Source organism: Bos indicus, chromosome 7 (assembly GCF_029378745.1).
Source record: "Bos indicus isolate NIAB-ARS_2022 breed Sahiwal x Tharparkar chromosome 7, NIAB-ARS_B.indTharparkar_mat_pri_1.0, whole genome shotgun sequence".
Taxonomy (NCBI): Eukaryota; Metazoa; Chordata; class Mammalia; order Artiodactyla; family Bovidae; genus Bos; species Bos indicus.
Window position 1 is genome coordinate 5671302 of NC_091766.1, and position 13613 is coordinate 5684914.

The 13613-nt window shown below is 50.8% G+C and overlaps 1 protein-coding gene across 1 annotated transcript; it reads left to right on the forward strand.

Moving 5' to 3' along the window:
- Positions 1 to 456: 456 nt before the first annotated feature.
- TMEM221 (transmembrane protein 221) lies at positions 457 to 8868 on the forward strand. Its single transcript, XM_019963562.2, has 3 exons — positions 457 to 1151; positions 3597 to 3682; positions 6182 to 8868. The coding sequence occupies exons 1-3, from the start codon at positions 832 to 834 to the stop codon at positions 6649 to 6651; spliced, it is 876 nt and encodes a 291-aa protein (XP_019819121.2). The 5' UTR covers positions 457 to 831; the 3' UTR covers positions 6652 to 8868.
- The last annotated feature ends 4745 nt before the right edge of the window (positions 8869 to 13613 follow it).

The window sequence follows — 13613 nt, forward strand, 5'->3', positions numbered from 1 at the left end:
TATGTTTTGCTGTTAAGGAATACATGTAATCAGACATAAATCTTGGTGAAATATTACTGCTACTCACAAAGAACAGATGTTTCAAGTTCATGGTTATGCTGTTTTTCTATGTATGGGAAGATGCAAGAAATAAGGTTCATTTAAAAATTAAAAAAAAAAATTCTTCTTGAAATGCAAAAAATTAAAGAAATAATAACCCTCCAAAAGGTGCCGTGGGAAGAACAAAGTCTAGCAGTGAAGGACGGGTGTGCTCTTGGGGAGGAGGTCCAGGAGGGCCTCTCTGAGGTGGTGACGTCTCTGCACAGCCTTGAAAGAAGGTGAGCGGAGGGGACATCCCAGTCAATTGCCAGGTCCGCGGGTAGAGATCGCGTAACAAAGTGAATTATTTAAAAATTCGTGCAAGTTTCTTTTCTTTTCCCTCAAACAACGATAAAACAGGCGCTTGGAGCGGCGGGAGGGGAAAGGGGGACACTTTAATGAGTTTAGTGGCCCGTGAGGGCCCTTGGACACAGCCACTGTGCCCTCATCCCACGTGGGGCCGCCTCCGCCCCTTATTCGCCCCGCCCCTTTCTGGCCACGCCCCCCAAGAGCCCGGAGGCCGGGAGCTGGCGCCCACAGGGTCCCCAGAGAGAGAGGACACTTCGTCTCAAGTTTTCCCAGCGCTTCCTCGTCCCCACCGCGACTGGCGTCCCAAGCTCTCTGTGCCCATTCCAACTTTCAAAAACCGCCCCATTCTGGACCGCCGAGGGCCCTAGAACGCTCCTCAACTGCCCTGCCTCCTAAAATCTCTTTGATTCTTTAGCTGTCCCCCAGGCCCGCAGGACCCCTCCAATGGCCAGGTCGTACGGCGGCCGGGTGCTGGCCGCGATGGTCTTGTTGGGCATCCCCGCGGCGGTGCTGGCGGCGCTGGGCGCGCAGCTGCTGTTCCAGCTGCAGGCGGGCCGCGCGGAGCTTCGAGGACCGCGAATCGACGGGCTGGGCCCGGAGCTGGGCGCCGGCCCCCGGCTGCCGGAGGACGCGGCCGGGGCGCTGCTGCCGCTGGCAGCCGCGCTCTCCGCGCTTGCCCTGGTGCTGGGCCTCACCTGCCTGCTGCTCGCCGCGCTCTGCGGCCACCTGGGCGCCGAGATGGCGCGGGGACCGGGCTCTAACAGGTAGGAGGACCGGCCCCACTGCCTGGCTGGGGTCTGGACGAGCCCGGGAGAGCCGCTGCCCTTCTCTGGGCCTCAGCTTGGGGGAGAGCTTTCCTTTCCCTTCCTCCTTTCGTCCATCCCTCCCTCCCTCGCTTTCTCCTCTCCATCCATCCCTCCCTCTCTCCTATATTTGTTGAAAATTTACAGCAGGTACAACTGCTGCTGCAACTCCCCATTTCACAGATGCGGAAACTGAGGCTCAAAGAAGGCCTGGAAGCAGCTAGCCCCAGTTGATAGCACTTGTTATTTAATGGAACCCTAGGCTCTAGGTGCCTCCCACATCTTGTGATTAGCACAGTGAAGCCCCCTGAACGGCTGGTATTCGTGATCATCCTCCTGTTTAGTCTCAGACAGGGGAGGCTGCTCAGTCTAGCTGCTAAGATTGGAAGGGAGTGGACTGAATTTGAACTTGAAGCTGATAGAGCCAGAAACCTGTGCCCTGGCTAGGGGTGGGCGTGGGGGTGAGGGTAGGGTTCCTTATCAGGCACCTGAGCTCAGGGAGATGGGCACAGGCGGTGGGGCATTGCATGTGGAGTGAGGACCGTTCCTTGAGCCAAAGACTTGGCTGTCCCACCTTCCTGGGGGAGGGGAGCCAGGATCCCGGCCCAGGCTTCCATAGATTTGATCAGATGGGCGCTTCTACCACTGAATCCTATCCAAACCATGCACCCTCCATCTGCTAGTTCAAGGGGGGCTGAGACCAGTACTGGGTATTGGGGACTCAGCAGGATCCAAGTGGATCTGGACCACCTTCCTGGGGATGCAGATAATGAAGAAGAAAAACAGATTAATAATGTCAAATGGTGATGAATGCTGGAAAGGGAAGAAAATGAGGTAATGTGGTGGAGCAGGAAAGGGTAGGGATGACACCAACCATCATGGGGATGGGGGTGAGTCCTACCATCAAGGGAGGACTGAGCTGAGACTTGAAGAAGGAAAGGAGGCTCAAGATCTAAGGGACTGTGATCCAGGCAGCGGGACCAGCATGTGCAAAGGCCCTGGAGCAGGAATGAGCTTGAGGTGTTAAAGGGGGATGGAGGTGATTGGTGTGGCTGGGGTAGGGGTAGATAAGGGAGATAGGACCAGGAAGTGGAAGTGAGAGGTACTGGATTTTTTTGGCTACATCGTGGAACTTGCGTGATCTTAGTTCCCTGACCAAGGATAGAACCCACACTCCCTGCAGTGGCAGTGTGGAGTCTTGACTCCTGGACCACCAGGGAAGTCCAAGAGGTACTGGATTGGATAGAGGTTCCTGTGCTCTGGTGAAGCTCTTAGGTTTTTACTCTGACTGAGAAAGCTGTGAGCCAGGAGGGGCATAATCTGACTTAAGTGGGTTTGGAAGAACTCACTCTAGCTACTGTGCAGAAAAGGGGTCAGGAGGGGAGTTGGCAGAAAGAGGGAGGAAGCCATTTCTACGGTACTGGTGGGAGGTGAGCAATGATGGAAGCTCCTTTTCTTGATCTCACAGGACTGGAGAAGAGCATGCACACAGCAGAAAAACTTAACATAGGGCCAGGTTCAAAATTATGTCCTCAATGCACACAGCTCTTGGGAATCTCTGTTTCTATTGCAGCTGATAACAAATTCACCTCAGTTTCCTCATTCCCAAATAAGCTTATGGTCAGTAAAATAATGGAAGTCAGGTGCCTAGCAAGTATCCACATGCAACGGCTGCTTCATAAATGTTGGATGTTCTAGTGGACTGATGTATATAAGTAGGTTGTTTCCCTTATGGCTCAGATGGTGAAGAATCTACCTGCAATGCAGGAGACCCAGGTTCAATCCCTGGGTTGGGAAGATCCCCTGGAGAAGGAAGTGGCAACCCACTCCAGTATTCTTGCCTGGAAAATTCCATGGGCAGAGGAGCCTGGTGGGCTACAGCCCACAGGGTGGCAAAGAGTCAGAGACAACTAACATTTTCACTTTCACTACATCGGTGGGTTATGGGGGAGGGGAATGGAATGGATGATGACAGGATGGATGAATGGACAGACAGTTGGTTGGCTCAATGAATGGTGACTGGGAGACAGATGATGGATGGGTGGGTCAGGGGTGGGAGATGGATCGATGGATGAATGAATGGATGGTGAATGACAAATGGATAATGGATGATAGTGGCTGTTTAAATTAATGGGTGGATGGATTAACACAGCATGGTTAAATGGATGGATGGCTGTATGGTTGAATACGTGCAGATGGATAGGTGGATGGATGGATAGTAAATGGTGGCGGATGGTAAAGAATGATTGAGCAGGGAGGGGGATGGATACATGGGTGGATGTTTGGGTCCTCACATGGATCTCCAGTTCCCCAGAGCTGGACCATTCTCCCTTCCTCTCCTCCCCAAGCTTCTTCTACCAGTTCTGCCTCCTGAGTCCATTTTCTTCCTGCCCCCCTCCCTGCCAGGTCTGACTGGTTTCTCTATGACTGCCGCCTCCTCAGACATGTGGCTCTCGGCCTCTTCTGTTGTGGGGTCTCCGTCTACTTGGCAGGTATGTGCTCAGGATAGAACATGGGGTGTAGGAGCCTGAGTTGGAGCAGCCAAGGGTAATGGCCCCACAATTAGGGTCAGCTCTGGAGCCAGCCCACCTTTCTCACTCTTGGTTCTGACACTTGTGCACATGGCTGGCATCTGATCCCAATGGGGATTCCATAAATGGTGGTTGTCTTCAGAACACTCGTGATTCATCACTTGTCTACACCTGGTTTGAACAAAAGTTTCCCAGTCTTTGCTGGTTTCTGGAGATAATGTTTCACAGGTTGGCCTTAGCAAACCTGTGTTTTGATCACAAATATCAGAATCCAGCTTAAGAAGGGCTTAAGAAAAAAAAAAAAAAAAAAGCTTCCTAAACCAGAAATGCAATTTTAAATTCCCAAATATGAAGCAGAGTAAAATCTAATAACTTGGGTGCCAGAAGGACACACAGTCTTTCCTTCCCTCGTTTGTAACTCTTCTTTGATCACCCACACATGCTGGTAAAGAAATCAGATCATCACATTTCTTTGAAGAGACTGTTGACATCTTATGTTTTGTTCCAATCTTGAAAAATATGTCGCTGATTCTGGAGACTCTGTTAAATCATCCATAGATCTCTAGTAGCCCTATAGATTACCTGTTTTACTGGAGGAAAAAAAAATCAGCTTACTGAATAACAAGGGATTTGCTGTTACTGTTTTTTTCCTTAGTACCACAATAGAGAAATAGAAGTTTGGAAGATATGTTTAAAAGATAATTTATGAAATATGAGCCTAGGGTTTATTGTGGGAATTTGTACACACAGGATAACTAACTCTGGATCGCTCTTGTTGTTTGACTTAATAAAATACTCTGGATGTGGGGTTTTTTAAAAAAGGAGAGTGGATGGAGTGACTTATCTATCTGAAAAGGTCAGGGGTTAGTGGCTTCAGGTGTGGCTGGATCTAGGCACTCAAATGAGGTCAGAAAAAAAAAAAAATGCTTCTCACTTCACCTCTTCACCCACTGTGCCCTGAGAAAGAAGTCTTTATCTGTAAGCACTTTCAACATAGTACCTATGACCTCAAGCCTTTTCAGGGGCTGACAAAACTGTTAGAGACTTGGAGAATAAAATATTCTTGTCCTAAAATACACAAAAACTCACAAAGGGCACAAAAACTATGTCAGCCTCATTAAGCATTAAATTAAGAATTTGTTCAGCTCCCATTTATATTCTTTTTGAGGTTAGGTGACCTCACTCAGCAAGAATTCCCAAGCATGTCCAGCCAGTCATTCATTCATTGCTAACCAGAACCAAAATAATAATTATAAAGACCTTTTAAAAACGTTTAGAGCAAAAAAAGTCCTTGGCCTCGCTTTAATATGCCAGACATAATACAGTGTGGCATGTTCAAAAGCAAGAGTGCAGAGCTGGAGAAAGCCTAAAAACAGTCCACAAAGTGCCAAGAAATCCCCCACCAACTCTGAGCCGCTCTCCTTTTTTTGTTGTTGTTCAGTTGCTAAGTCATGTCCGACTATTTTCGACCCCAGGGACTGCAGCACACCAGGCTGGCAATTCTTTAATTGCTGCCATAAGGAAATTCCCCTATCCCCATAGTCCAGGCAAAGGTCCCAGGGCTGACTCTGATTGGCTGAACTCCGGTCATGTGATAGCCACGCACCAATCACTACAACCAGCGGAAGCAACACTCTGACTGGCCAAGACTTAGGACCATATACATCACTGATGCCAGGGAAGCGGGTCAGTCCTCCTAGCCCAGTGAACAGGGTGGGGTTAGGGACTGGACCAGCACCTCTCAATGGAGGCTGATTCTGCCCCGGAGGGGACCCTGGGCAATTAATATCTGGAGACATTTTTGGTTTCGTGATAGGATGGAGGAGGGTATACTGGTATCTGCTGGGTAGAAGCTCCTAAATATCCTACGATGCACAGGATAGTTCCCACCGAAAAGAAAGGTGCCAACCGGACATTGGATAGGGCAACAGAGAACCGGTCCTTGAGGTCAGGTCGCCAACTGTCTTATTGTTCAGATAAGCCAACTGAGGTCAGAGAGGGACTGTGATTTACTCCAGGTCAATCACAAGGATTGCAAAAGTCTGAGATCTGGGTTGTTTCAATTGTGGTTAAGTACACATAACACTGGCTTCCCTGGTGCCTCAGGGGTAAAGAGTCCTCCTGCCAAAGCGGGAGATGAGGGTTTGATCCCTGGGTTGGGAAGATCCCCGCGAGGAGGAAATGGCACCCCATTCTAGTATTCTTACCGGAAGAATCCCATGGACAGAGGAGCCTGGTGGGCTACAATCCACAGGGTCACAAAGAGTTGGACATGACTGAGCGTCTACACACACAGTAAAATGGATGTGATGGTGACACATTTGTCAGGTGTGGAAGGGTTAGATGAGTTAGTCTATGTGCCTATCATAATGTACAGTTTTCTACAACTGCCTTCCGTGTTGGGGAGCTCTTCCAGGGCTTGGGGATCAAACATTGAATGAGAGCCATTTCCTTCCCCAGCACTGTCCATCTACGCCCTGCTGCTCTTCGAGATCGAGACAGGTGCAGCAGCTGCCTCCATCCTTGGCTTGGGTGCTCTAGTCCTGGTGGCAGCACTGACCCACACTCTGCTCCAGGCTGCCCGGACCACCCGCCGGGGCGTCCATGAACTGTCCCCACCACACTTTGAAGATGACCCTGTCCGCCCTGCTGAAGTCTCCAAGGCCGGCCCCAGGGCCCAGCCCCAGCAGGGTACTCATCACTGGACTCTCTACTCATCCTTCCCTAAGCTGGGGGACTCCCTCAGACCCATGGTCACTGACACAGCACCTGCAGTCATGGGAGGAGGCCGGGAGAGCTGCCTGCCTGCATCCCGCATGCACCGGACACTGTCTGCCAGTGAGGGGCGCTGGGGAGAGGTCACACATGAGATGCGCAGCATCCTGGGCCATAGGCCAGCGGGTTCAGGGAAGGACTCTACCTTGGTGTGAACCCAAGGATCAGGGATAGAGACCTAGTGTCAGGCAGCAGGAAGAGGACTCTTGTAGAAATAGCTCCAGGTTCAACCACAGTAGCAGTACAACTTGATTTCTCTCTCAGTTCGCAGCATCTCTGAGTTTTGTCCTCAAGTTTGCCTCATGGCACAGAATGGCTGCTGGGGGTCCAGCCTTCACCTCCTCACTCAGAGAGAAAAGTAGAGGCCAGGACTGACTCAGGAGCTTTTGGAAATCTTCCTGAGAGGCCTTGGAACTCTTCTGGTTATACATCACTGGCCAAAACAGTCATGTGGCCACACTTCAGCATAGAGGAGACAAGGAAATGTAGCTGCCCAGAATGAATAAAATTCTGTTCTAGGCAGGAGGGGGAGGGGAGAGCTTAGAAAGTGGTTCTCTAAACATCTCCGTCCATTTTACAGATGAGGAAACCGAGGCCCAGAGAGGGGCAGTGACTCACCAAGGGTCCCATGGCCAGTACTGAGCATCAGAGCCTGGATTCGAACCTGGGTCCTGTAACCTCCATGCTGCTGATAGTGCAAGTCTCAGACTCTGCGACTCCTTCTGGGCTGTGAGCATTTGAAACCTGCATGTGTCGAGCTCAGAGCAGCCCCGGGCCACGGATGCACCTGGAGACCTGGATCCAGGCTCCTGGCTGTGCCTGTGGCTGAGGGCTTCACCACTCTGTGTCTTAGTTTCCTGGCCTGTAAAATGGGAACAGAGGTGGTTCCTTCTTCTAGGGCTCCTGTGAGACACTATATGAGTCATTCCAGGGGCCTGTGCACAGCAGGTCCTCAATGCTTGTCAACCTGTGCTTCTGTTAGGTTGGGGTGCCTGGTGGCAAGAAAATGTGGGTTGATGGCTGGTTTCTGGGACTCTTGAAACTTATGGGGCTTGGTGGTTAACTCAGAGCCCCTCAGGGGTCTGAGCCCTTCAGATCCTCAGGGGTCTCCCGAGGTCCTGGCCCCATCCCTGTCCCGCAAAACTGGAAAATAAATTCCATGTCATTATCTCCATGTCACTTGAGCCACAACCAAATGTGCCTCATGGCCAAGTTAGGTCTAGGATGAAGGGTGCACTGGAAGGAGTGGGGGTGGGGAGGGCAAGAGTTGGGGGACAGAGTGTACCCCTTGTAGAGCCAAGTCTGGAATCCATTTCCCACAAATCTTCATGCATATAAATATCACAGCGGGTGGGGATGCCCTGGTTCCTGCCGCCACTCCGAATGGACAAGTGTCCTCAGCAGTCTCCCAGCCTGTCCCTCCCTTCCTGGGCCACCTAGGGCCACTAGTGGAGAAAGCTCAGCCACACAGTGGCTTGAAGACCCCAGGACCTGTCCCCATGGGCAGAGAGGTGGCAGCGCCCAGCAGCCTTGGGGGAGGCTGGTCCCCAAGCCAATGATCAGGTAGAGACTTGGATGCCCCACTCCCCTGGGCCACATCCTTCCTGAGCCCCCTGGGAGCCTACACAAACCTCCTCCTCCTATATGGCACCTGTCTCAGGGGGTATCCAGCCTCTTGGTGTGCATGAAAATATCAATGGAAGAGGATAACGTTAGAACAAATATCAAACTTCCTGGTGGTCCAGTGGTTAAGAACCTACCTTCCAATGCAGGGGATGCAGGTTTGATCCCTGGTTGGGGAACTAAGATCCCGCATGTCATGGGGCAACGAAGCTGCAACTAGGGAGCCCGCAGGCAGCACTTACTGAGCCTCCCGGCTCTAGAGCCTGTGACCGCAACCAAGACACAGTGCAGGCAAAAAAAACCATGTCATGTCACATGCCTGGTACTGCAGACACGCACCAGGCACTTCTTGGCTTTAGTTAATTCTTAGGACAACCCCGCTCACCGATAGGAAACGGAGGCCGGAGAAGCAAGGCCGCTTCTGTGCGACCACACAGCAATGGTGATGGCTAGGAGCACGTAACCTTGTCACATGGATCCAGGACAGAGCACACGCCGGGGAAACATTGGAGACTCCAGTTTTCTGCGAACTCTCTGGAATGGGGGAGGCCCTGGGGACTCTGAAGAGGGGCAAGAGAGTTGAGGAGGAAGGACCCCAGGTGGCTGTGGGTGAGGAGTGCCTCATCTCCTGGACTGGTCAGGAGAATTAGAAGTTGAACTTCTAGGCCTCACACCCAAGGCCAGGACCAGGGGAGACGGACAAAAGTTAAGGCAGCTCAAAAGAATTGAAAACAAGTGTTCAAACAAATCCTTGTACGTATGTGTTCATTCTAGTCATAATCACCAAAAGACAGAACCAACGCAAATGTCCATCAACAGATGAATGAGGAAACACAAAGTGGTGATACGATAATATTCCATACAACGGGATAGTACTGAACCGTGACGAGGAGTGGAGCTCTGGCACGCTGCAGCACGGGTGAGCCTACAGAACGTCAGGCTGAAGGAAGCCAGACACGGAAGGCCACGTGGTGTATGATCCCACTTATATGAAATGTCCTGAACAGGCGAATCGATGACAGTGTAGATTAGTGGTTGCCAGCGGCTGGGTGGGGACTGGAGAGTGATGGCTAATAGGGACGAGGTCTCCTTTGGGGTGATGGGAATGTTCTGGAACTAGATACAGGCGGTCCATGCACGAACTGACACTGAGCTGCACATTTTTAAATGGTGAAAGTCTGGTGTTCCAGGAGCCAGCTGGTGCAGACCTGGCTTAGGGAGCGGTCATGCGACCTCTACCTCAGTTTCTTTCTTTATAAAAATTGGACCAGAGACTGCCCTGGTGGTCCAGCGGTTGAGCATCTGCCTTGCAACGCAGGGGATGAGGGTTCAATCCCTGGCCGGGGAACTAAGACCCCACACGCCACAGAACGACAAAGCCCTTTGCGCGACAATTACTGAGCCTGCTCATTCCGGGGCCCTCACGTTAAAGCAGGAGAGCCCAAGTATGGCAGTTAAGACTGGATGCAGCCAAATAAACAAATACATTTTTAAAAATCAGGCAAATTCCCCCGGCTCCTACATAGCACCGCTGTGAGGACCAAATCAGAAAGGGTGTCAGTGGCTCCTCCCCAACGCAAGTCACTATTAGCAGTCTGGCGCACTTTAAGATGTAGACAACATCTGTCAAAGATGTGGCCTTGGTTTGGGGTCATCAGAACCAAAGACTGACACGATTGCTGAGATGTGGTTTACCTGGGAAGTGACAGAGTCCAACTGCCGGTGCAGGAAACCGGGGTTCAATCTCTGAGTCTGGAAGATCCCCTGGGGAAGGAAACAGCAACCCACTCCAGTATTCTTGCCTGGGAAATCCCATAGACAGAGGAAGCTGGCAGGCCTCAGTCCATGGGGTTGCAAAGAGTTTGGACACAACTTAGTGACTAAACAACAACGTCCCCCAGAAGCCCTAGAGCCCTGCAGTGGGCACCAATGAGCAGATGGCCCTGAGGGCAATTGGGACTCCATCCCACTGGGGACCCCAGGGAGATGCATAGAACACACACGGCAATTGGTCCCACTCCAGGGGCAAGGGGCTGGGGTATTTATCCTCTCATCACCATCCAGCATTAGCTGAGATCTGTTCCTGCGGGGCTGACCCCTCACGTTCCTGGCCGTCCCTGTGTACCAGCTAGACATGCACCTGTGACCACAGGAGGCCCCAGGCAGGGCCACAGGGATTTACTGTGAGTGGCCTTCATCACATAGAGACTACTGTGGAGGGGATGGAGGTATAGATAGCATCTGTTCAAGCTTCAAGGCACTTTTGCAACAGCAGGCATAAATGGGATATTGAAAGCACTTAACTCTGCTATTTGTGATTGAGAAGAACTATTAATTTTTGGATGCCCGCCAAGTGCCAACACCTTGCCTAACTCCCACAAGGGTCACCACTGTTGTCGACTCAATACAATCCCTGGTCTCTCTCCTTTACTTTAAAAAAAAATAAAATTATTTGTCTTCACCAGGTCTGAGTTGTGGCATGTGGGATCTAGTTCCCTGACTAGGGATTGAACCCAGATCCCTGAGTGCAGAGTCTTAGCCACTGGACCACAAGGGAAGCCCCTCTCTCTCCTTTATTTCTTGCTTCCTTTGGAATGATGACATTTAGAACAGAAGGCCAGATGCCACCTTCAGGGAAATTGCTCAGAGCAACAAGGGGCCCATTCCCATCAGAGAATACTTTATTCAAACCCTTTAAAACATATTTTGGTGAAATAAAAATTTTGAAAAGACTTCATGAGTCTCCCATCTTCAGGATGTTTCTAGGTACGAGGCACATAGAGCCTCAGACTCAGAAGACCACCTGAGATGCCAGCTGAGTTTATGAGGACAAATGGAGCAGGAATGACAAAAATGTTCCCTTAAAACCCAGCACACTCTCTTTCCCTGATTTAAATATACTTGTCATTTGTATCAGTTATTTATTGCTGCATAACAAATTATCCCTAAACATCAGCAGCTCAAAACAACACATTTCTTATCTAACAGTTTCTGTGGGTCAGGAATCTGGGCATGGCTCTCCTGAGTCCTCCCCTCCACACTGTGATCAAGATTCAACCAGGGTAATATCTGCTTTGAAGCTCACTTTGTGTTGTTGGCAGGATTCAATTCCCTATGAGCTGTGGAACTGAGGCCCTAGGTTCCTTGATGGCTGTTGGCCAGAGGCTGCCCTCAGTTCCGTGACATGTGGGTCTCTTTATAGAGCAGCATGTATCATCAAAGACAGCAAGAGAGCCTGCAACAAGATGAAAGTCTTGTATTTTAAACTTAGTTACAAAAGTGAAGTCCCAGAACCCTTACTGTATTCCATTGGTTAGGAGTAAATCTAGGGACTTCCTGGTGGTCCCCTGGCTAAGACTCCATGCTCCCAATGTAGGAGGTCTGGGTTCAATCCATGGTCAGGGAACTAGATCCGACATGCCACAACTAAGAGTTCAAATGCCAAAATTAAGACCTGGCTCAGCCAAATATATAAATTCAAATAGTTTTTAAAAAGAACAGGCAGAATGAATGATGGGATAGAAGCCTTGTGGGATTTGGCAGGGAGGGGGCCAAAGGGGATGCTCAGGTTTGGCACAGATCAATGCTCTGATTTGGGGGTGGGGAGAGAAGCAGGGACCACAGCCGGCCTCTGAAACATTTAAATACAACTGTGGGGTTTGGGCTTCCCTGGTGGCTCAGATGGTAAAGAATCTGCCTGCAGTGTGGGAGACCTGGGTTCGATCCCTGGGTTGGGAAGATCCCCGGGGGAAGGGAATGGCAACCCACTCCAGGATTCTTGCCTGGAGAATCCCACAGACAGAGGAGACTCGTGGGCTACAGTCCATGGGGTTGCAAAGAGTCAGGCATGACTGAGGGCTAACACTTTCACTTTCATAGTGTGGGGTTTTCCACTAGCAGAGGCCATCCACTCTGCATGGACTTCGGGCTGCAGAAACCTTCCGGCAGAGAAGGACTTTCAGAGCCAGGAAGCATTTTTACAATAGTCAACATGGACAATGGAGAGACATGCCCCCACAAAAATTCCCCCTCAGAACTACCCTTTGAGGTGAGGACCAGTGAGATGCCCATCGTATAGATAGACAAACTGAGGTATAGAGAGATTAAGCCATTGCTCAGGGTGACCAGCTAGTGAGCACTGGAGCTGTGACCGCATGTCTTCAGAAATCTCTCTCTCAGTACTCAGGTCCCTGCAATACCCAGCTCTCAGCGCCCAGGAGAGAGCAAAAGGCAAAAGGATAAAGCTCTTCTTTCCCCTCTCCTGTGTGTGCATAGCTGCTTAGTCATGTCCAATTCTTTGTGACCCTATGGACTGTAGCCCACCAGGCTCCTCTGTCCATGGGATTCTCCAGGCAAGAATCCTGGAATGTGTTACCATTTCCTTCTCCAGGGGATCTTCCCAACCCAGGGACTGAACCCAGGTCTCCTGCATTGCAGGTGGATACTTTACTGCCTGAGCCACCAAGAAGCCCCCTCCCCCTGTAGCCCAAGATGATATAAGCTCAGTCAGAGTGTTGATCAATGTGGCCCAAGTCAGGAGTTGCGGAGCCGGGGGACAGGCTCCATTGGGATCCTCTGGTCCCTTTGTGAGGCTGTCTGTCGCCAGGCCCTGTGGGGTTCAGAGAGTTGCGATTTTGCAGAGTCAGTGACTGGCCACGATGATTGGTCCACCTGGACCCAAGGCCAGCCCAGGTTATCCGGGGGCCCCTGGTCACACACAGATGCCCTGGAAAGTGATCTGGGGCTGGTTTCAGGATGGCCAAGATCCCAACCAGGGAGAACAAACAGCCTTTGCTTCCTAGGTGGATCAGATTCCATGGCTGGCGCCACAGCAGCCTGGGTGGGTCTGGCAGGTGCCGGCTGTGCCCAGAACGGGGAGATTCCAGGAGATATCTTAGCACCAGGGGCCTAACTTTCCCAAGGCAGCTGACATGTGTGGGGGAGGGGTACATTTTGCAGTCTCCCTTTCCTGCCAGGCTCCTCTGTCTGTGGAATTCTCCAGGCAAAAAAAACTGGAGTGAATAGCTATTCCCTTCTCCAGGAAATCTTCCCGACCCAGGGAATGAAATGACTCTGGGTCTCCTGCATTGCAGGCAAATTCTTTACCATCTGAGCCATCATCGCCTATGTTCTTAACAGAAATAATTGACTTTCATTATTCACAGAGTCTATATTTGCCAGTCCTCCTACTGGCTCAAATCTGTGACTCCCAAATTAACACTCGCAGTGCTTTAGTGGTCACTGAAAGACATACACAGTGAAGGGAAAAAAAATTTTTTTTTGGCCATGCTACATGTCTTGCTGGATCTTAGTTCCCCAATCAGGGATTGAACGTGGCTACTGCAGTGAAAACGCTGTGTCTTAACCACTGGACCACCAGGGAATTCCCAGTGCAGGGAAAAATTTGAGTCCCCAGAGGTACATGTTTGCAGCTGTGGTGGGACAAGCCGATGCTCTGCCTTCCTGTTCTAGCTCACAGGCATCATTCTTGAGG

Bases quoted from the DNA above. Each gene is read 5' to 3' on its own strand.
- TMEM221 (XM_019963562.2), top strand. From the start codon at position 832: ATGGCCAGGTCGTACGGCGGCCGGGTGCTGGCCGCGATGGTCTTGTTG. The intron at 1,152-3,596 runs GTAGGAGGACCG...CCTCCCTGCCAG, and splicing joins CGGGGACCGGGCTCTAACAG to GTCTGACTGGTTTCTCTATG. The intron at 3,683-6,181 runs GTATGTGCTCAG...TTCCTTCCCCAG, and splicing joins GGTCTCCGTCTACTTGGCAG to CACTGTCCATCTACGCCCTG.